Genomic DNA, 21,674 nt, shown 5'->3' on the forward strand with positions numbered 1-21,674 from the left:
GGAGGAAAGGAGCTCTCGCTTCCCACGGGATGGGATGGAGAAAGGCTCACTGTGGGTTTTAGCAATCCACACTGCTTGTACACAACCACCAACGCAAAAAAAAAACCAAACCAAAAACAACCCAAAAAGCCAAAGTTCGAAGACTTGTTTCTCCAGCGCTTCAGAACCGCTTTAAAAAGGCAACTTTCTTTTACCTCCTAAAAACATCGGCAGTGTTTCAAACTCCATCACCAACCAAGATCATTTTTAAAGACACGGAGGGCACAAAGACGGGGGTTTACAACAGGAAGGAACTGCCAACTCTCTTTAATAGTACATCGCTCTGTCTAGCAGAGAAGTCAGCAAAGCTCAAACCTTGCCATATCAATCAAGAATTATACAGCATTTTACAACTTTAAAGCACTGTACAAACATCACTGCAAGGCTGCAGCTCTCTCCAGCTTTGCTAAACACACAAATTGGTCACACTTTACCACCAGCTGCACGTCCGTTTCCTCTTTTTTTTTTCTTTTTTTTGGTATCTCACAGCTCTTCAAAGGATTCTTCAGCTTCAGCTGATCCCCGCGAGGCCGGATGCGAACGCGGCATCTTCAGTCAACGTCTTGCACTTTGCACAAAAGCACTTTTTTGACAGCATTAACTCTGGGAGGACTCCTCTCGCAATCGCCGGTAAATCACACGGAAAGCCAAGTGTATTTTCTCTTCACCAACACAGTTGGCATTTTCAACAGCATCGTAGGAATTCGGAGGTTACTGCCATAGCAAAAAGGTAACAGTTTTTTGAGGCAGATACAAAGTTCTAAACTACTCAGTGTTAAGTTAAATTCACTCACTGCATCAGAAACCTGGTGCCTAAAGGACATTTCGAAATGCAACGTGCGCCGTGCCCTGCTCTTCCTCGGGTTCTGCCTTGCCAACATACGGTTGTCAGCAACAGTTTTCTCTCCCTTCTTGTTCCCTTCGCCCCCAAACCTGGATATGTGGCGTCCCCCGGTCGGACGGGGACGCCGTGGAGAAGGGGACAGCAGAAACCCTCAAAGCCGGCGGCTGCCGCAGCCACGCCGAACGAGGCTTATCCAGGATCTCTAGAAAAACGTCCGTGCCACCTCTTGAATTGGTGTTTAGGATTTGTCAACGAGGAAAAAACACAGCTATAAATGCAACAATTTAAACTAACACAGTGTGAAGTCAGCTTCTTACGTTAAAGCAGACGAGACATCATTACTAAGCTACACCTTTCCTGTCCCCTTCAGGTGACGATGCTCATTTCCTTTCAGTCTCTGAACCTCTGAATCCACCTCGACGACTTACGGGGTTCCGTTTTGGCTCTTACCGAAGAGTCAGCGAAGGGTTACAGGCAACAGGCACTGAACTGTCACAGTCCAAGAGAGACTGGTCTTCGTCAGAGACCATGGAAGCTCACATTTTGATCAACTCCAAGTCCTGGGCTCCATTCCAGACATGCCGATATGGCAGGAAAATACAACGTACCATTATTCAGAGCCGGCAGCTGAGACAGAGAACTAGATCTAGGTGCCGAGGTGCTCCCAGACTCTTCCAGCCAAGCGCTGCCTGCAGGGCGCCTGCCCAACTCCATTCCATCAGCTGTTGCTTAAATGCACTGCTGATCAAATACTCAGAACAGGATAAGAGTATCCTTGTATTCCAACGGAGAAGTTGCACAGATCAGTCCGTTCAAGACCAAGAGACGGTTAGAATTTAAGAGCAACAAAAAGCAACACACCTTTCACTTTGAACTCTCCGTGGCCACTGACGCATGAGACAATGCACGCTGCCAAATGACTGTGGCCCTCCCAGAACAGACCAAAAGAATAAAACTTACAGCTCAAGTTGACAACACGGTTGCTAAGATCAACATAACCCTAAATGACACCCATGTTTTTTTGTTTTTTTGTTTTTTTGTTTGTTTTTTTTTAAGTGCAGTGCCAGTTTCAGAATAGTTGAGAAAAAAAATAGTGAGGCCCCACACTTACGGCTGGACTGAGCACATTCAAAGAAGAATTAACCACTTGGAATATGTCAACGGGCAGATGAATCGGAAAAAGCTCTATCACGGAAGGGTTCTGTAATAACCCGCGTCTCTTACCCAGGCTCCCATTGCTAGACCCAGGTGATCAGGTAACAGATTCAACAAAACCTGTGAAAGTGACAGTGTATATTTTTAGAAAGGAGGAACTAAGGTTATACTACATCATTTACTGAATTGTTCCACCATCGCTCCGTAAGTTTTACGGCATAAATAAAAAATGGAGAGGAAAAAAAAAAAATAAATACATTGGCTCCTATGAAGTCAGAAGTGGTTTAGGCTGCATAGTGGAGGGGTGAGAGATGGGGGCAAGGGGCAAAATTTACACACTTTGAGACAAAACAGGAAGCGCCTGCAAAGTAGTAGAGGAGAAAGCCAAGAGTTTAAGTGTCCTCGTTCATATCCTGGCTGTCTGTCCGAGCGATTTTCCGTGGTGGCGCCGAATTCTCACCTTCTATTTCCACTTGCTCTTGATCTCTCTTCTTTGCTGCATTCTGTTGGGACAGAGAAAGCCACGGTGAAACTCTCCAAAGCCTTGGATTCTGGTGGCAGTTAGCGTCAGTAGGACAAGTTTTTGTTTGCGAAAGTTTTTTGGATGGAATACAGTGATGCAATGACCTAACTGACATGCTGGAACAGACACTGAAGAGGATTTTGCCCAAAGCCAAAAGGTGCTCCTTCGAGATTGTTCTTCAAATTTGAAGGTGGGACTAAAAGACCAATCGTTGATCTTGGCACCTTTTATTTATAGATCTCAAATATTGCATAAACATGAGTAAGATCCTCTTTCCCACTGCTCTGAGTCAGTCTCTAAGCTTATCTAAATCTCCCAAAGCCTTCTGTCACATACAAATACTTTCTTTTCAGCTTCAAGGTTCCTTATAATTTCACCTCTCTCCATGTTCTTCCTCCACCTCTGCTCTGCCCGTGATGGCACCCACTGCTTCGACATCTCCCCTCCGAAGCCATCGCCTTGTTCCGAGTACTCCCAGCCCAGCTACCCCAGTTCCTTGTCTCAAACGCTAGCTAGAGCCTACTAATTTGCGCATTCCTCATACGAGAATTCCGATTTTGTACCGGAGGTACTTCCACCGCCTCATTAGTGCATTCACATTCTGCACAAGCTCACCTGGCATCTCCTAACAGGCCTGGGAGGTAAGAGCAGCTTTGCCCAGCTGGAAAGGAGAGGCTGAGGCACAGGGAGACCAATTTGCCAAGGTCACAAAGGAAAACTGCAGCAAATGGGAGATGTAACTGCAGTCTCCCAAGTTCTAGACTAAACACTGAGTTAACGTCCCTTAAGTTGAAAGGGAAGAAAAAGTTGGTTTGGTTTCTTTTCTTAAAAAAGAAGCGTTGTGCAGAGACAGAGCCGCCTTACACTATCTTTTGCTGAAGTGCAGTTCGCACTTTCTTTTAATTAATCTTCAATATTTTGGTTGTGAACAACATTCAGCTCAGTCAGCAAAGCAAGACAAAACGTTAATATTAAGAAAACACGACCATACCTTTTTGTCCCACTGCTGATGTAAATAACGCAAAAGTATATTTGTTTTTTCTGTTACTATGACTGCAAAAAAAAAAAAAAAAAGAGAGAGAGAGAAACATACTGAGGTCATTTTAAAGAGGACTTTTAAAATAGTGCAGTAATCACCACATTACTTCACATACCAGGCATGGTCCTTTTTAATAAAAGGATGCTATGCAGTAACACCAATCACTTAATAAGGACAGAGGAAAAGCACAAAAAACCCACAACTAGATATACACTGCTAATCACAGTTCAATAATATCACCTGATCTGAAGTGTAAAATAAGGGAGATCATGCCTATGCCAGATTTTTAATATTAGACCAGAATAAAGTTATTAAAGAACTCAAACTTTAGCAGGGCAGACTTACTTTGTTCAGATGGATATTCTCTCGTGGGAAGATATACCGATGGTCGTCTATTCTGTAGAAGAATTACAACAGTTACAGACCAAAGACAGCAAAAAGCTGATTTTTTTAACCCAACCACAGCTAAACCAACCAAAAGGCCCTCAATAACGCAGGCTACAAATGCGCTGGGATATTCTGCCCTGTTACGTGACGCTGTGCAGCTACAGCTTTTTAAAACACACATATAAAGAAGAAGGTCCGTTTTTCGCATGCTTTTCAGGGCATAAGGCTACTATTAAAGAACGCATATATGAAGAAAGCATCACAGATGTGGTCTGGTTGATGTGATGACACATTCCTCACCAAAGCAAGCAGGAAGTTTTCCTTGCCAAATCTCAACTCGTGAACACTATCAGCTGTGATCATAAATGGTTTTTAAGCAAACAAACGCTCATTTTGAGTTTATTTCACTCTAGCATCCTTTGAGGCAGGCACAAAAACCTCCCCCCCAAAGCACCAGGATGCGGCAATACTTACCGATGCTTTACATACAGAATCCGCATGGAATCTGCTGAAGTTGCTTTTGTTGTAGACCGGTAATCCTTTCAAAAAATCTGCCTAAAAAAAGACACACAACAAAAACAAACAAGTAGCTGAGGAACGAAAGAGTGATATTCCCGTGGTTGTTTGTTTTGTGCTGATTCTCCACGGAGTCTCTCGGGTCATTAAGATAAACAACCGCAGGAACTGAAGGATGCTGCCAGGTCCCGGTTAGTGAGATGGTTGTTGGATACGAAACCCACCCAAAACTGTTTATGTAAAGTAAGCCAACCCCTCAGCTTCCACATTTGGCTCACCATATCCCCAATGTTCAGTAATTCAGTTAGAAAGCTGCTAATTAAGTCTGTTTTGGCAGATAGGTGATTACGGGTGAGCTCTGACAGAAGGGGATTCGCACCACGCAGACACAACCGCCGCTGATGAGCAGACCAGAATTCACAGTGATTTACCAGCAGAAATCACAACATCACACGAAAAAACTCTGCCCCGGTTTCGCTGATGCCTGAAGTCCTTGAATATTACACCGTATCAAACCAGTTGCTCTTTCACTTTCCCAGTTCACATTCTTTGTCACAGACCAAGGCTGGTTCCACAGAGCAATAAAACCCTCCATGGCCTCAAATCCCAATCCTTATCGCACCCCTATCAGCCTGCCCCAATTGTATTTTTCTTTCAAGGATCACATCCCGGCACGCGTCAAGGCTACTGGTACATCAAAAAAAGAAATAATCCCAAGTTTTGCTGGCAGCGGCGAGATCCCCACTCACAACAAAACTGTTGATCACACAGGCCAGCAAAGCTCTTTGCCGAACAGCCGCGGGAACCCTGCAGAGCCCTCTCAGCTTAATTAAGCCGTAGCAGCATGAAACAGGAATTTCCTTCTCCAAAGTGAAAAAGGAGGGCGGGAGGAGAGCACCAAGCTTAAAAGCGTGTGTTGGAGCCCCTCTACTCACAGCAGAGACAAAGGAAGATGCCCAGCAACGTCGTTAAAGTAAAGGGAAGGTGGGTAATGAATGTAGGATGAACCTGTGCAATAAGCAGAAGAGAGAGGCGACCCTTCTAAATCATCAGCTACCTGTATCGTAATGATACCTGCTTAAAGGTTCAAAGCCTGTTATATTAAACACTAAAGGATGCTACTCCGGGATACACATCACCTTATTTATAAGCAATTTTAAAAGGACAGTAAAGCAGCAGATGACAAGTCATTTGGTTTCAGTGTTAGGAGCAACACGTAAATGGACACTACTGCGGCAGAACTGCTAGGCTGGAAGACATTGTTTTCATTTAAATAGAAGCCATTATTTTTATTAGCGCTGCATCTTTAATTCAAAACAAAGAGCTATAATTAGCCAAACCAGGAAAATATTGTTCATACTTTTGTTCTTAAAAAGAACTCTACCGACGTTCTAGTTTACACGTCCAGCCCTTCCCACATGCCTGCTTGTAGAAATAATCTTGTTAAAATACCGGCCTTGGGTTCAAGCAACGAATTGCAAATTTCTCTTGCCCGCCTTAATCCCACGGGGCCAACGCTATTTCCCTGTGCCTTCCCTGCCTTCGCTCACGAGTTCTCCAGGGCAGAGTCCATCGCTCGCTCCTCTGCGGGGCGGCCGCACCACGGTGGAGCTCGGGAATTAAGGCAGGATCTTCCGGCTCTGCGATAGCAGAAGCCCTCGGTTTCGGACCGCGCTGCGGTCTCAAGTTCACCACTTCCCACGCTTGCCCCGACGGATTTCTCTGCTCATCTGTTCTCATCGACATCCACACTCGGCACCGATGAGCAAACACATCCGCTACCCGAGGACTCCCGGGCTGAAAAGGATGGGGAACCCTTTAACGACTTCTGAAGGCACAGCCAGACGGTTTTCTCCACATAGCCCAGATTTAAGAATTACTAGTTATATTACTCTGTTTAGGACTGAGGATCTTTAAAAAACATCCTATTATGTTTCAAAGCATCTCGCCTTCCCATTGCATTAAATTTGCAGGCTTTTTATGACAAAGTAACCTGCTCCGCTACACCAGCCTAATCCAGAGAGAGACAGACACGTCCCCGATTTCTTTTATCACAGTAAAAGCCTGACAACTACTTGGCTCTATTACTGCTTATAAGAATGGAAAATAACTGCTCTAAATAAGAGCCGACAACTTCAAGTACCTCTTCAGTAAGCTACAGCTCACCCCAAGTTCCTCACGCAAGACTATTCCCCTCCTTCCAGCTGAGACTTTGGTCTGGAAGAGCCTGTGTCTCCCTGGAAAGAGACCGGGAGAGCGGGATCGCAGCTCTCACCGGGGATTCCGCAGCCTTTTAACGGATTTTTACAACAGAGCAAGTTACATCCAGTAAGTTGTAAAAACACTGTTACAATCATCAGTCAAAACGCAATTTAAATGGTGAATGTGGGGGTTTTTTACCCCCCTCTTTACCATATAAACAACTAAAGCAGGATATACACGAGCAAAGCACAGACTTGCAAGCAGGAAGGTTACTACGCTCGGACAACACCTGGAGACCTCAGCTCTAACAGCCACGAGCGTCCCCGGCTCTCCGCCACCACCTTTCCTTTTCTCAGGCCAGCAGTCGCCTGGGTGGACCAGCTCCAGCCCTGCCAGCAGTGCCCAGTGCCCAGCCACAACCTAGCTGGAGCAAAACAGGGACGCTAAAACAAGGAGAGACGGACCTTTCTCCAACCTAGGCTCCAGCCAGCACGTTAAGCACTCGCCACCAGTTCAGCTGAAGAGTCTGGTTGTCACTGATGCAGACTATCCCTCCGATAACGGTAATTCTGCTGCAAACACGCACATTTCTGCCACTATCTGCTGATATGATCTCAGAGATCACTGAAAAGGCCCCCTCGGGGGAATTGCCTGGAGTCGTATTCCTGGATATTCTGAATTAGACAATACTCCAAGTGCAGTGATCCTTATCTGCTCCAAGGGCACCGGATAAATAAGCCCCGGTAGGTCAGTGCTGTGTTTACACACCTATGGCACAAGGCACACCGAGTCATACCTCCCGTATAATGTCACATGAGGAAACGTTCCCCCCCGCCTGCCTTCTGCCACTCTTTAACCAAGGAAAGCACACCCCGGCCAAGCTGGTGAAGCTGCTGCAGCTTCCTGCGTGGATGTGAAAAACCAGCACCCAAACCGAGCCGACGCCTCGTTTCCTTTGGGGAAAGGCAAACTCAAAAAAAACACAACCAACCAACAACAAAACAAGCGCGATTATGCAACCTCAGAAGACAACACTAGTTCCTTCTATGATTTGGGAAGTGAGGTAGAGATAAGATGCATCTACTGTTCCTGCGTCAACGAGGGCGCTCAGCTTCCTAGGAAGACAACAGCCCTCATCTAAAAGCAGAAAGGTGAAAAAAAACCCCACATATATATGTGCCCCATTCTCAGCTTTTTGAAAGGAACCGCAGTAACAATGCGCAAAAAGACGAGGCCCAGCACAGAGATGCTGAAAGCAGGGCTCTGTCCCAGCACCATGCACGTGGACGTGGGTTAGAGGAAAACCACTAACACGAACTTGGGAACAGCCACAATACGCCTGTACGTGGAGACCGCGGACACTGCTGTTTTCCCCTTCGTTACTGAGCTTGCAGAGGGGCAGAAGGAAAACTCTCTTTCTCCAAAAATTATTACGTTGCTGCAAAGGGAGGGAGGGAGACTGGAAGCCTCTTGGCTGTGACGGCTGCCACCGAACGCTGAGGCACCAGACCAAGTCCCGGTTGCTGCTCAGGGGGCACAGAAAGGATTGAAAACCTCCACACCCCCCAGCCCCGGCACCGGCGGAGCACCCCACACCTCGGACGTGCCCCAGTTTCCCCTTTCTGTCCCCCAGTTTTGGGCGTGGAGGAAACACCCCGCACCCTAGCAGTGCCCCAGCTGCTCTCAGCCCCCCATCCCCGAGGGTGGGGAAGACGCCACACCCTGGGGGAGCCCTCGCTCTCCAGCCATGGTGGGGAACAGCACGTACCTTGATGTACCACGGCCTCCCCCAGTCACTAGAAGGGGGGGATCCCCCCACAGTCTGGAGTGTCCCAGCCCCCCTCATCCCCCCCCACCCCAAGAGGAGGGGTGCGCCCCCAGTTTGGGGTGTCCCAGCCTCCCACAGCCCCCCTTATCCCCCCCCCATGCCCCAAGACAAGGGGTACTTCCCCAGTTTAGGGTGACCCAGCCCCCCCCCGCCCAAAGAGAAGGGGTGTGTCCCCATTTTAGGGTGTCTCAACCCCCCCAGCCCTCTCATCCCACCCCCCCCCCGCCCCAAGAAAAGGGGTGCGTCCCCAGTTTAGGGTGTCCCAACCTCCCCAGCCCCCTCATAACCCCCCCCCGCCCCAAGAGAAGGGGTGCGTCCCCACCTTAGGGTGCCCCTACCCTCCTCAGCCCCCCAGCCCGGCGTGTGCGGAGCCCCGCCATCTTGGGGTGCTGCAGCCCTCCACCCCCGGGGCTGTGGGCCCCCCCCGGCTCGGTGTGCAGCAACCCCCCGCGCCCCACCCCGTCGCTAGGGACGCGCAACACCCCCGCCCCGCTCCCCCCGCACCAGAGGGTGGCTCGCCCCCCACCGCCCCCCCACCTCCGCCGAGGCCCCGGGCGGGGAAGCCGGAGGCGGGGAGGCCGGAGGAGGAGGAGGAGGAGGCGGCGGCGGCCATGGGCCCCCACTCCCCGGGCTGGGTGGGGCAGCGGGTCGGGGCCGGCGGGGGTGCAGCGGCGGGGCCTCCCGGGCCGCGCTCCCCTCACAGGGACGGGCAGGGGGCGCCGCCATTTCGGGCGGGGGGCGCGAGGCACCTACCATCTTCGCCGCCGCGAGGAACCGCCCCTCCCCCGCCGCCGCGCCTCGGCCCGCCCACTACCCCCGCTGCCCGCCGCCGCCGCTCGCCGATTGGCCCCGCGCCGCACCGCCCTCGCCTCCTATAGGGCGCCGCCCCCGTCACTCAGCGCGGCGCCGAGGAGCGTGAGGTTCGGTTGAGGCAGGAAATGCCCGCTCGGGAAGGCCCGGCGGGTAAGGTAGGGTGCAGGGCGGGAGGACCCGGATGTAGCGTCGGCCGCGAGGCATGCTGGGAAATGTAGTCCGTTCCCCATTCCCCTTGGCCCTCGTTAATGAAGGTGCTGTTAATTATGCGGCAGGAACGAGGCAGCTCATTAGCAGCGCTGGGAGAAGAGTGGCCAGGGGAAGGCAATTCCTTCCCTACACCCCATCCTCAGCGCAGAGAACCAGGAACCCGATGCCAGAGCGCCCAAGGGGGATGGAGGAGAGGAGTGGGGAAGAGTGACAGAATGGTTCGGGTGGGAAGGGACCTTAAAGCCCCAGCCAGTTCCACCCCCTGCCCTGGGCAGGGACACCTCCCACCAGACCAGGTTGCCCCAAGCCCCGTCCAACCTGGCCTTGAACCCCTCCAGGGATGGGGCAGCCACAGCTTCTCTGGGCAACCTGGGCCAGGGGCTCACCACCCTCACAGCCAAGAATTTCTTCCTCACATCTCATCTCAATCTCCCCTCTTCCAGTTTCAAACCCTTCCCCCTTGTCCCGTGGCTCCCCTCCCTGCTCCAGAGTCCCTCCCCAGCTTTCCTGGAGCCCCTTTAGGGACTGGAAGGGGCTCCAAAGTCTTCCTGGAGCCTTGTCGTCTCCAGTCTGAACCCCCCCCAACTCTCTCAGCCTGTCCCCACAGCAGAGGGGCTCCAGCCCTCCCGGCATCTCCATGTCCCTCCCAAGTTATTCTGCATTTCTCCCAGTTCTTTCTCTTATTAGCAGCTTGCCCCGTTTTTGCACCATCAGCATAAACAGCGACTTTCTGCGAACTTCCAATGATTCCTGGGAGCACTGAAGAGCATCAGGCCAAGCTAAGTAGGGTGCTAACTAGACTAAACTAAACCAAAGCTAACCAAACTAAACTAAAAACCAAAGTTCCCCCCACCCTCAGCCCTAATCCCACACTCCTGCCATTCTCCCAAAGGCTCCCCACGCCAACAAGCCGCCTTCCCCCCCACCCCTCATGCAGTTCAGTTCTGCATTACCGATCAGCGCAGGAGGTTCAAGGCGAGTCGCCGGGCTTTAATTACAGCTCAAGTTTACCCCCAGGACCACACAAAGCAGCAATAATTTCACAATTTGAGAAGTAGCCATTAAACACAGCCCTCGAAGGCCACCAGCGCAATTGCTTACACGCTCCTGACACGAGAGGGACAGTCGGTCGCTGCTGCTCCAAGCGGCTGCGACCGACTGTCCCTCTCGTGTCGGGAGCATGTGAGCCAGTGTCCCTCGGCACAAACTGGGTGATTCCAAAGCCACGGCGGCTCTAGGGCTCGATTCGAGCTCGCCCCACGCCACGTCGAGCCGTCGGGCAGAGCCCTCAGTGGGTCAGAGACTTCCTGCCCTTCAGCATACGCCGGAGGATGACCTCGATGCCGCCCGGCGTGCTGATGCGCTTGATCCAGCCATGGGTCCGCTTGCGTTTGCGGTTGTTGGGTTGGTATTCGTTCCCTCGCGCTTTTGTGCGGATCTGCTGGTGGTTCCAGGGAGACGCCGGGCTGGGATGGATGCCAGCGGGCTCGAAGGAGGGATGGCTTCCCAAGGAATGGTGGTTTCCCAAGGAGGGATGGCTTCTGAGGGAGAGACGGCTTCCGAGGGGCAGCGCCAGGGAGCTCGAGAGGACGGAGGCTGTTCGCAGCTGGGAAGAGCGGGCTGCAGCTTGCTGCAGGAGACGAAATCTTTGGAAAAAGGGGGGAAAAAAGAAAAAACAAAGAGAAATGAGGAGAGAGAGCCTGGCGCTGCCGCTGACAGGAGAATAACGGGCTTTTTCGCAGCCATGAGGGACGGGGCTCACCCAGCCCCCGGCCCGCTCGCCCCCGCTGTCTTCTGCCCTCAGCCCTCCCCGGGGGCGCGGTGGCCGCCGTTACCTGCCGCCAAGAGCGGGCGGCCAGAGGCGGCCCAGCGCCGCCATCGCCCTCAGCCCGTCCTGGCAACACCGTCCTGCCAACAACACCGCCTCCTATTGGCTGCCTCCGCCCGGCCGGCGGGGCGACGCGCATGCGCAGTGGGCGGGAGGGAGGCACGCACGTACGGCGCGGCCGCAAGGGATGATGGGGGTTATAGTCCCGCCGGGGGCGCTGTTACCATGGCAACGGCCGCGGGGTGCGGCCTGCGCCCCCCGGGTTCGCCAAGGGCCAAGGCCTCCCGCGGCGCGGGGAGCTGGTCCCGGTCACAGACAGCGAACAGAGCAACGGACGCCGTTAAAGGGTGATTTATTCTTCTCCAGGATGGTTCTGCTTGTGTCGGCTCCGGTGTTTGGGCCCCTGCGGGGTGGGCTGGGCCCGGGGCCCTGTCACCTCAGGGGGCCCATGGCCCCACCACCATTCCAGCCGCCTCACCCCCAAGGGGCGTGCTCTGGCTGCCCCCAAAATTGTCACGACAAGCAGTGTGGAGCAGAAGCATCCATTTTTCGAAGCCCCCGTGGGCACCGCCAGAGGGGTACATTGGGGCTGGGACCAGCACCGGACTCCGCTCACCTTCCTCCTCTAACCTATATAAAAATATATAGAGAGAGCAGCAGCATGTGGGACGTACCAAGGCACCTACAGAAAGGTTCAGCCACTGCCCATTCCTGCGTAGGTGAATGTGGTTATCTGTGTTTTACAGAGCAGGGAAATGAGGTGCAGGAGGAGGAGGAAGAAGAGGAGGAGGAGGAGCCAGAGGGCCAGCTTGGAGGTCAGCGGGTGAGTCACCACTAACCCGCAGGATCTCGGTCACCCTCGCTCTGCGCTCTGCTCTGCTCATCGAGAAGATCCTCCGGATTGCTTTGCTGGAGGCAAGCCCGGCCGCATCGCCCAAGAGCAGGCACCAGCTCCGGAGTTTTTCTCCACTGGTTTGGTGTGTTCCTGCCAGAAATTGGCCCGCCGGGGTGAGGGGTTGCGACTGCAGCCCTGCCAAACCCACTGGTGTGACATTAAACCCAAGAGACATTCCTTTCCTCATTTTATGTTTGTCCTCCTGTCCTGGCCCCTGGGCTTTCGGTGCACCGTCCCCCGTGCTGAGCTCCGACACGCTCATGGCACTGACACGCTGGTGACCTCTGGGAAGCTGTGAATACCGGAATGGTGAGAACATGGTAAAAGGTGAAAAAGGAACTCAGTAACTCATCCCACTGGAAGGGGCAAAAACCCAGGGTGAGCCCTCCTGCCCCCCCAGCTCCTGGCAGGCTCCCCATGGGCGGGCGGCCGGGCTGTGCTGGGTCTTGCTTTGACTGGCAAGTCTCCTTGTCTGTCACGCCGAGAGCCCTCCTCTTTAGGAGGGATTTAAGGGGCTTTCTATGGCTATAGACTGCAAGGACAAATAGCACCCCCAAACCCCCGAGCTCAGTTATGAAGCTGCTCATGGGGAGAAGATGGAAGGAGAGATTTCGGTCTAAAGCGGATGAGCTGAGCTGAAGGCATTGCTCCATCCTTCCCACCAGCCAGGCAAAAAAAATGTAATCGGAGGAGCTGGAAAGCTGAGCAGCCTGCCAGCGCTGGCACCCTGCATCCTGCACAGGCTCCCACCGCCTCGGGCATCTCTTCCTCTCTCCCCCTTTTGCCTCCTGCAAGATTTAAGCCTTTCATTTGCAGCCTCGACTCCTGACAATCCTTGTCAATAAATGAGGTGAGCATCCTCTTCTGTCTCTCTCTCTCTCTTTGTGCAGAGGGCTCGGAGCACAAGCTGTGATGTAGGGCATGCGCTGGAGGGGAGGAAGGTGCTCTGCACGGGGAGCAAAATGGCCAAAAGATGTGTTTTTTCGAAGCTGACGGTGGGAAGGGATTTGAGAGGCGCTAGATGGGATTGCGGGGAGAGAAGGGGAGACGGCAGCCTCGCAGAGACACGGCATTGCTTGCACTTAAGTAGCCCTGTTGTATTGAGCTTGATTTGAGCGCGGGGTTATAAAAAGCTACCCAGCAATAAAACTTAAAGGACGGCTTCTGTTGTGATGCAATTGCAGTAAACGATTGCTGGCTCTGCCCGAAGAGCTGCTGTTGCTATGTGCGTGTCAAATCTGCTTGGATTTTCGGTTGGAGATCGAGGGGGCACCTGCACGCATCGCTGCCCGGCGGAGGGGGCAGGGTTTTCTTCTTCTCCTGCTTCCTTGCAATGGTTTCTTCCAGCTTGCTGCTGGAGGACGTTGGCTGCTGGAGGAATCCAACCGTCTTTTTCTGCTGCTATGCGGTGGGCAATCCCCCTGGAAATCCAGGAGGTTTGGGAAGCGCAGGGGGTTAAGGGGGGTTTCGGTGGCAGAGGTCAGGCGCAGGCTGTGCATTGTATGATCTTTTGTTTCTCAAGGTCTTCTTCCTTCCTAAAGAGAGCCGTGTGGCAGGCAGCCAGCCGCGGCTCCAGCCTGCCGTATGTCTTACAGACGCTCTGCTTTCCCTGCCGTGTCGTTTCTTGACTGCACGCGATTTGCCTGCGTCCAGCGGGCCCCCGGTGAAGTCGTGCTGCCCGCGGACGGGGACCCTGTGCTGAGGATTCAGGGCTGCTTCCTTGGTTTTCTATCTGTACGACCGCTAAAGCCTTCCTGACTACTTACTCCTGGCTGTCCTGATAAAGCCGCTATAATTGTATCAGGATGGGGAAGCCAGGCGTAACAGAATAAATCCAGGTGCTTGCCACCAGCTGAAGTGGCTTTTTCCCCTTCCCCCAGAGGGAATTTTACTTTGCAGGACCCAGCCTAAGCAGTGTAAACATTTCCTTGCGTGTATCTGAGGTAGGTGCTTAAACAGCCGTTGTTTTATGCGTTTCTGGATGCTGCAGTTTCTCCACTTTGCAGAGAGTGAACGGCTGGGGGAGGCTGGGAAGAGCATAATAATATTTGCCCATTCCTCAGGAGTGTTGTGTGTCATCATTAATACTCGCGAGCCCCAGAGGGAAGGGATTAGAGCTGAACAAATTATTATGGCAGGTCGGCTTCTGGCTGCAGCACATCTCACGCTCCTCTCTGGCACCTCTCCTCTGAGGATTTGCAAGGAATTAGCAGATATCAAGTCCCTGCTACTCCCCGCGAGGGTCCAGAGCTGAGTGCAGGGAGGGGAGCGGAGGTGCTGGGCTGCGATGGGACTTGCTGGGTTATGGGGAGGTTCGTGGCCATTGGCTCCGGTGCTGCATCCTGCTCGCGGTAAACGATGCTCTTGGCTCGCTTATCAGAGCCAAGTGTTTCCCAGGACTTCTCTGGGCAGGGATGGGCTTACAGCTGCCCTGGGGGCCGTCGGGGAGAAACGCGCAGTCCTTTCTCCTGCCCACAATTCAAGGACTCCCCAGCAGGGACAGGAGGAGGATATTTTTGCCATTCCCAGCCCCCTGGATGTTTGGGACGTCAGCTGTACCCAGCAACCCAGTGGGGACGGGACCCCCGCGGGAGGCAGGACCGGGGAGGCTGTTTGGGCCAGGGGAGACCCTCGTCTCTGCAGGGATGGCAAGGGAAGAGCCAGCCTGGCTAGCCCATCCTGGCACAGCCACAAGCATGCCCACACCGTGCTGTCACGTCCCTGGGGCAGATGCGGTGTGAGCGCTGCCCCCATATACTACCCCATGGGCTGTGTGTGGGCCCCACGGGCTCCGTATCAGACCCACGGGCTCTGTGTCAGCCCCATGGGCTGTATATCAGCCCCACAAGCTCTATGTCAGCCCCACAGACTGTATGTCAGTCCCACAGGCTCCGTGTCAGCCCCATGGGCTTTGTGTTAACCCCACGGGCTGTATATCAGCCCCATAAGCTCTATGCCAGCCCCCCAGGCTGTATATCAGCCATATGGGCTCAGTGTCAGCCCCACAGACTGTATGTCAGCCCCACGGGCTCTGTATCAGCCCCATGGGCTGTATGTCAGCCCCACGGGCTCTGTGTCAGCCCCACGTGGCTGCCTGTCACGTTACCCCGTCGGGCTTTCCGCCCTCCACCCTGACACATCACATCTCGTCCCATTTTCCTCCAGCTGTGACATGGTGCCGTCAAGTTGTATAAAATCTGAGGCGCTGCAGCCCAAAGTAGGTCAGTAAGTTGTTTTTTTTTTCCCCAGCCGTGTTCTTCATCGCAGCGGCAAGGGAGGGTGAAGCCTCCTGGGGTTAACCTCCAGCGTCCCTCCAGCATCCCTTCTCTGCTAGGAGTGGTTTCCTGGAGGAAAATGTAATGTTAGGGGGGGACCAGGATGTAGGTATCAGCTCGGGGCGATGCCATCCGCCTTCCCAAGCCTGTGCCGTACCCTCGGCCTCGCCGGGACACAGTGACCGACGGCAGGTTCGTGCCGTGCCTGACTCATTGTTGTGCCTGGCCTTATGTAAGCTGTGCCGAAATCTCGCTCTCTGCCGGGGGCGGTGATGAAAGGTAGCCGGGATGGAGGATGGGGGGGGAGGAGGGGGAAAGCAGCCCATCGCCATGGTTACCAGCATCTTTGCAAAGTTCTTCGCATCCATCTGGTTTCATTTTCAGCCCTTTTCATCTTGCGAAGGGAACATCCCTTGATGTTTGTGGCTGCACCAGCCGCGGCAGACGGCACGGTGGGTTAGAGGAGGCGCGGGGGAGGTGGGAGACGGGTGCGCTTTGCCTCCCAGCCCCTCAGACGAAGCCTGACATCCAGTCGAGTCGTTTAACCTCCTCTCCCCTCCATTTCCCACCTGGCACAGCTCTCTGATGGGATTCGGCTGGTGTTTTCTCGGTCTGATATCCAGCAGGGATTGCCACATCCTGGACCACGAGCTCCAGCCTGGGTGTATCCAAGTGGTGGCATCTCAGCTGAATAATCCCAGTGGGATTCAGGAGTACCCAGAGCCGGTGATGCCGGAGGGTGGCTCCGAGGCCGGAGCCTGGGCTCCTGGATCTGCCTGCAGAGCTCCTGACTGCCAGAGCCTTCCAGCAAATCAATTCTGGAAATGAACAGGATGGACTAATTGAGTTAATCCTGAGAAGTTCATCAATGTCGAGGCGGTTTGGCCAGAAGTCCTGTTTATAATCCATGCAGACATCATTAGTACCTTGTGAAATGGAGGCGCAGCGCAAAGCCAGGCCTTATGGAAACCAGAGGCAGAACCACGTCCAGGTCCCAAAGGCTGAACCCAGGGGATCCGGACCCAGCGCAGATGCAGGATGTGACCTGCCAGCCACGGGCAGAGCTTGCGGAGAGCTCGCAGTTGTGCTGGTGGGGACCACGAGGCTCAAGTTCTGCCTGGTTTCCCCTCTCCCCACGGGTTTTCTGCCCGCCCCATTTCTCTGTTCAGCATTAGCATCCCAGAGCTGCTCGGGGATCGAGAGCAGCCCGAGCCCGGCACCCAGCTGGTGCTCAAAAGCACGGTAAGAGCAATGGCGTGTCCATCCCGGTGCAAAGGCAGCTGGGCATCTTCCAGCCAGGGCTCCAGCCAGTCTGGTGCCCAGCTCCTCGGGCTCAGCACCGATCTGTTGGCTCAGCAGAGCAGGGCGGCCCCTTGCCAGCGAGGTCTGGATTTGGCTCCTCTTTCCCCGGGCTCTGAGATCTCCTGCTCTTGCTCATCAGCTTGGAAGGGTCCATCCCCGGAGCAGTGAAGGGTGCCCGGCAGGTGACACGGCTGTTTAGCAGAACGTTTGGCCAGCCTGCGGGGTGCAGGAGGATGCTGGAAAGCTCTCGGTGCAGCCGGATCCCGCATGGATGTGCTCGGGTCCAGAAGAGAGATCGCCGATGCAAACCCAGGCACCAAGCCGCAGAGAGCTGGGACTGCCATGCCCCACGCTGGGGGGAGCTCCCGAGGACCTCCCCAGCCAGCGGCGAGGAGAAGGAGCACCCTGGAGCGGCTTTGCTGCATCTCCAGTCCCTACAGTTCAGCACCCAGAGCTTTACACGGCGTTTGCGTGGGAGTCAGGCCACCGTCCCCGCAGAGCCGGGCGAGAACCGAGCGCTGGCTGCTGTCCCGAGAGCTGGCAGCTCTCCCCGGATAAACCGCTCCGTCTTTGCCAAGGGAACCGCTACCCAGATCGCCTGCCTGGAGCAACCAGGCTGCTTTTTCCTGGGGAAACCCACAAAGCCATGTGTTGGGCTGGGACTGGAGCGCCGGGGCTCCTCGCTGGCCGGCAGCTCTCCGGTCCCCGGGAGGACGCAGGGGCCAGGCTGGGTGTGTGGGGGTCGGTGGATCTCCGAGGAGGAGGCAGTGGTGGCTTCCCCAAACATGGTGAATGGTAAAAGCCACTGAGGAGGCAGCAGCCCGTGTTCCCAGCCTGCCTCCATCCCTTATTTTGTTTAACTAATTCCCTCTCTTGCGGTTTGCCAGCAAAGCATCCGTAATCCTGCTGAGTGCGCTTGGAGGGGTTGTTCAGGGAGCTAAGTGCACTGCTCCCGACAACAGCACTGGGATTTAGACTTCAATTCCCCTCTGGGAACGAGCTTTTCTTTCTCTCCTCCGCAGGGGTGGTGGTCGGTACCCACAGGCACCACTCGGGGGGTGGCCGGTGCCCCCTCCTGCAGGGCCAGCCCCTCCGCGCAGTGCCCGCTCTGGCTCTCTTTGCCCATCGGCATCAATAATTCACCATGTTTAGCTTCATCAATAATAAACGCGCATCAGGCTGCCAGCCAGGGGAGGCAGCGACCTCCCCAGCCCCCTCCGCAGCCACCCTCGGCTCTGCCGGGATGGCATCGAGCTCTGGTCCCAGCACCGGTGTCCCCAGTGCCACCGGCCTTTCCTACCTCGCGTCTGCCCTTGCTCAGGTCTGGCTTCACTCTCGGCCAGGGTCGGGGGTCCCCACACCCGCAGCCTTCTCTCAAAGCCACCCGAGTGCATCTAGAAGAGCAAATGTCAAGGAATGAGCCTCGGGGACAATAAGGACAGGGCCACGGCTCCCCAGCCCATGTGGTGCCAGGTGGGGATGTGGGGAGGGGGTATCGCACCCCCCAAGCTTGCACTTTCCCCCTCCTCCCCTGTTTTCTTGACGTATTATTTTCAGCCTCCGTTTGCGGAGTGACTTTGATTAAAACCGTCAGCTCCAGCCCCTGTGATTTCCACCTCTCGCTATTTGTATTGGTGGTTTAGACTAGAGATAAGTATATATATTTAATGGTATAAATAATGCATTTTCGTAGCTGAATCTTCCCTCAGCCCCATATTTGGTGCCAGAAATAACATTTTCATTTCAAACAGGCTTTCCTTTGCGTGTACCTTCCTTTGGCCAGAGCAGGTCCCTCCTCGGAGGCGGCTGCGTGCCAGGGACTGGGTGGATTTCCAGCCGCTCCAGTTCACCTCTGCTGGGCCAGCATGCGTCGCTCCGGCTCGGTGGCAGGGACCTGGCCCAGACAAAGCTGGACGGGGAGTGCTGGATCCATCTTTGATCAGAAATAAAAGCCCGTTTGCACGTGGCCGAGGAGGGCTGTGCGTTTGGGGATCACCGCGTTCACCCCTCGATGCATCCCCCGAGGCACGTTCTCCCCTGCCTTGTGGGGGCTGGAAGCAAAGCTGGGGGGGGGGACAGGGCTGTCCCCGCTCCCCTGTGCCACAGCCAGGACCCCCAGCAGGTCCCCGCTGGGTGCTGGAGCTCGTGACTGACCCCCCCTTCTCCTGCCCCCCCCTCTTGCCTTCATTGCAGGGAGCATAATGCTGAACAGCATCACCGATGGGCTCCTGTGCTGCCTGATGGGCAAGACGACGAACGCCGTGGGGCCACTGGACAGTGTTGAGTCCAGCAACGGCTACAGCTTCATGGAGGTGAAGCCGGGGAGGATCCTGCGGGTCAGGCACAGCGCTCCCAGCCGCCCGGCCCCGGAGGAGCCTGAGGAGCCCCAGCTGGGGGGCCTGGAGCGGGGCACGGTGCACTGCAAGCGCAAGATCACCGTCTACCGCAACGGGCAGCTGGTGATCGAGAACCTGGGGGATGCCGTCCGCTCCGAGATCCTGCACTGCCAGAACGGCTCGGGGGAACCCAACAGCACCGTGGAGCTGGAGCTCTCCGACGTGGCCGGCCAAACTCCTGCCCAGGCTCCCGCCGGCACGCCAGGATGCGGCACGCCAGGATGCGGCACACGGGAGGCAGCCGCTGCGCCCGGCAAGCGTCGGAAGCGTAAACCCAAGAAAGTCATCAACATTGACTGCAAGAAGCAGATCACGAGCTGCAAAGGGACGCACAGCGACGTGGTCCTCTTCTTCATCCACGGCGTGGGCGGCTCGTTGGACATCTGGAAGGAGCAGCTGGACTTCTTTACCAAGCTGGGCTACGAAGTGGTGGCTCCCGACCTGGCTGGCCACGGCTGCAGCTCAGCTCCCCAAATTGCCGCCGCGTACACCTTCTACGCGCTGGCGGAGGACATGAGGGCCGTCTTCAAGCGCTATGCCAAGAAGAGGAATATCCTGATAGGACACTCATACGGGTAAGGGACGGGGAGATCCCAGGAGGGAAGGGATGGATTCATCCCCCCAGTCCTCTCCTTGGCAGCAAACACCCAGCAATTCCTGCACTTTGGGGGCGGAGAGGCAGAAGGGGGTGCGGGGTTTCCCCTTCTGGGTTTATCTCTCAGCTCTGATCTCCTACATCCTCTTGGTGTGTGTCCCTGCCTCCAGCTAATCCTGGAGCCCGTCCTCGAGCAGGGAAGCTGGCAGAGCAAAGCCTATAAATAGAGTAAGCCCAAGAAAGTCAATTAGATGGAGACTAAGCAGTGCAGAGAGCAGCCCTGGGAGGAGAAGGAGCCAGAGATGGGTCCGAGCTGGGCAGGATTAGATCAGAAGGACAAGGCTGGTCCAGGCTGGCAGGCACCGAGCGGGTCCCAGCACCCTGCTTTGGTCTGGGCAGGGGTGAAACTCCGAGCTCAGCCCCTCCACTCAGGCTCTGTGGGTCTGTGGCTTTGACTGGGGTTACCCTGCCCTGTTATGGGTCAAACGAGGGACTGGAGCCTGGGCTCCGGCCGTGGATCCTTGGGATCTGCCTTGGGGTGCAGCATCCACCGGTGCTGTGGGATCAGCGCGTGGTCCCCATGCCCACCATCTCTCTCTCTCCCCGCAGGGTGTCCTTCTGCACCTTCCTCGCCCACGAGTACCCAGACCTGGTCCATAAGGTGATCATGATCAACGGAGGGGGCCCGACAGCGCTGGAGCCCAGCCTCTGCTCCATCTTCAACATGCCCACCTGCGTGCTGCACTGCCTCTCCCCGTGCCTGGCCTGGAGCTTCCTCAAGTGAGTGGCCGTCCCGATACCGCGGCACTGAGGAGGGTTGTCCCTGGCCACCCTGGCTTCCAGCCACCGACGGCGACCCCCAGCATGGGCAGGGACACCCCATCCTCCCGTCCCCCCGATGCTGAGGCACTACGGGGGGGGCTAACCCTCTGCCCACACCGGCTCCCTCCCGCAGGGCTGGCTTCGCTCGCCAGGGTGCCAAAGAAAAGCAGCTGCTGAAGGAAGGCAACGCCTTCAACGTCTCCTCCTTCGTGCTGCGCGCCATGATGAGCGGGCAGTACTGGCCGGAGGGCGACGAGGTTTACCACGCGGAGCTGGCCGTGCCCGTGCTCCTGGTCCATGGCATGCACGACAAGTTTGTCCCGGTGGAGGAGGACCAGCGAATGGCCGAGGTAGGGGACGGAGCGGGGCTGGGAGGGTGGGCGAGGGCTGGGGTCTGCCTGCCGGCACGTGGCCATGGGGGCAGTGGGCTCGTCCCCGCGCTGACGCCTGCTGCTGCCACCCTCTCCCTCCAGATCCTGCTGATCGCCTTCCTGAAGGTGATCGATGAGGGCAGCCACATGGTGATGATGGAGTGTCCCGAGACGGTGAACACGCTGCTCCACGAGTTTGTCCTGTGGGAGCCCGAGACGCCAGCTGGGGACGGGCAAGGGGAGAAGAAATAAGGCGGCGGGACGTGGTGACCGGGCTGCTCCGATGGGAGAGACGTTTCGGAGAGGAGAGGGGTTTGCGAGAGCGGAGGGGTGCGGCGGAGGCTGCCCTCGCCGATTTTCTTTCCCGGCCACCTCGGAGGCTGGTGGCGGAGCACGGAGGCTCCCCTGGGCAGGGGTGCGTGGGGCCAGCAGTGGGAACACGGCAGACCTGGTCCCCATCCCCTCGGGGACAGCATGGCAGCCGCTGGAGCGTCTTCATCCTGTTTCTTTGTAGTATTATTTTCCTCACGCAGCAACTCCCCATCCCCGGGGACAGAGAGGAGGCGGCCGCAGGGAGACTGGTTGCACCTGCAGCAAAATGGGAAGAAATTGGAGTGGTTCCTCTAGGGAGAGC

General features: G+C 55.6%; 3 protein-coding genes across 3 annotated transcripts; 1 reads left to right on the top strand and 2 right to left on the bottom strand.

Annotated features, from left to right (window-relative positions):
- Positions 1 to 289: 289 nt before the first annotated feature.
- Positions 290 to 9,338, bottom strand: DDA1 (DET1 and DDB1 associated 1). Its single transcript, XM_063358066.1, has 5 exons — positions 9,287 to 9,338; positions 4,462 to 4,542; positions 3,946 to 3,997; positions 3,553 to 3,614; positions 290 to 2,541 (listed from the first exon to the last, which is right to left on the bottom strand). The coding sequence occupies exons 1-5, from the start codon at positions 9,287 to 9,289 to the stop codon at positions 2,431 to 2,433; spliced, it is 309 nt and encodes a 102-aa protein (XP_063214136.1). The 5' UTR covers positions 9,290 to 9,338; the 3' UTR covers positions 290 to 2,430.
- A 1,187-nt stretch (positions 9,339 to 10,525) lies between these two features.
- MRPL34 (mitochondrial ribosomal protein L34) lies at positions 10,526 to 11,501 on the bottom strand. Its single transcript, XM_063358065.1, has 2 exons — positions 11,392 to 11,501; positions 10,526 to 11,202 (listed from the first exon to the last, which is right to left on the bottom strand). Exons 1-2 carry the CDS (start codon positions 11,433 to 11,435, stop codon positions 10,845 to 10,847), a joined length of 402 nt encoding a protein of 133 aa, XP_063214135.1. The 5' UTR covers positions 11,436 to 11,501; the 3' UTR covers positions 10,526 to 10,844.
- A 147-nt stretch (positions 11,502 to 11,648) lies between these two features.
- Positions 11,649 to 21,298, top strand: ABHD8 (abhydrolase domain containing 8). The gene is made up of 6 exons (XM_063358061.1): positions 11,649 to 11,731; positions 12,131 to 13,129; positions 19,050 to 19,827; positions 20,457 to 20,627; positions 20,803 to 21,019; positions 21,143 to 21,298. The coding sequence occupies exons 3-6, from the start codon at positions 19,058 to 19,060 to the stop codon at positions 21,290 to 21,292; spliced, it is 1,308 nt and encodes a 435-aa protein (XP_063214131.1). The 5' UTR covers positions 11,649 to 11,731; positions 12,131 to 13,129; positions 19,050 to 19,057; the 3' UTR covers positions 21,293 to 21,298.
- The last annotated feature ends 376 nt before the right edge of the window (positions 21,299 to 21,674 follow it).

This window comes from Chroicocephalus ridibundus, chromosome 22, assembly GCF_963924245.1.
Source record: "Chroicocephalus ridibundus chromosome 22, bChrRid1.1, whole genome shotgun sequence".
NCBI lineage: Eukaryota > Metazoa > Chordata > Aves > Charadriiformes > Laridae > Chroicocephalus > Chroicocephalus ridibundus.

Bases quoted from the DNA above. Each gene is read 5' to 3' on its own strand.
- ABHD8 (XM_063358061.1), top strand. From the start codon at position 19,058: ATGCTGAACAGCATCACCGATGGGCTCCTGTGCTGCCTGATGGGCAAG. The intron at 19,828-20,456 runs GTAAGGGACGGG...CTCTCCCCGCAG, and splicing joins CTGATAGGACACTCATACGG to GGTGTCCTTCTGCACCTTCC. The intron at 20,628-20,802 runs GTGAGTGGCCGT...TCCCTCCCGCAG, and splicing joins CTGGCCTGGAGCTTCCTCAA to GGCTGGCTTCGCTCGCCAGG.
- MRPL34 (XM_063358065.1), bottom strand. From the start codon at position 11,435: ATGGCGGCGCTGGGCCGCCTCTGGCCGCCCGCTCTTGGCGGCAG. The intron at 11,203-11,391 runs GTAACGGCGGCC...CTTTTTCCAAAG, and splicing joins CCGCCCGCTCTTGGCGGCAG to ATTTCGTCTCCTGCAGCAAG.
- DDA1 (XM_063358066.1), bottom strand. The intron at 3,615-3,945 runs GTAAGTCTGCCC...TTTTTTTTGCAG, and splicing joins AGAATATCCATCTGAACAAA to TCATAGTAACAGAAAAAACA. The intron at 2,542-3,552 runs GTATGGTCGTGT...CTGTCCCAACAG, and splicing joins ATCAGCAGTGGGACAAAAAG to AATGCAGCAAAGAAGAGAGA.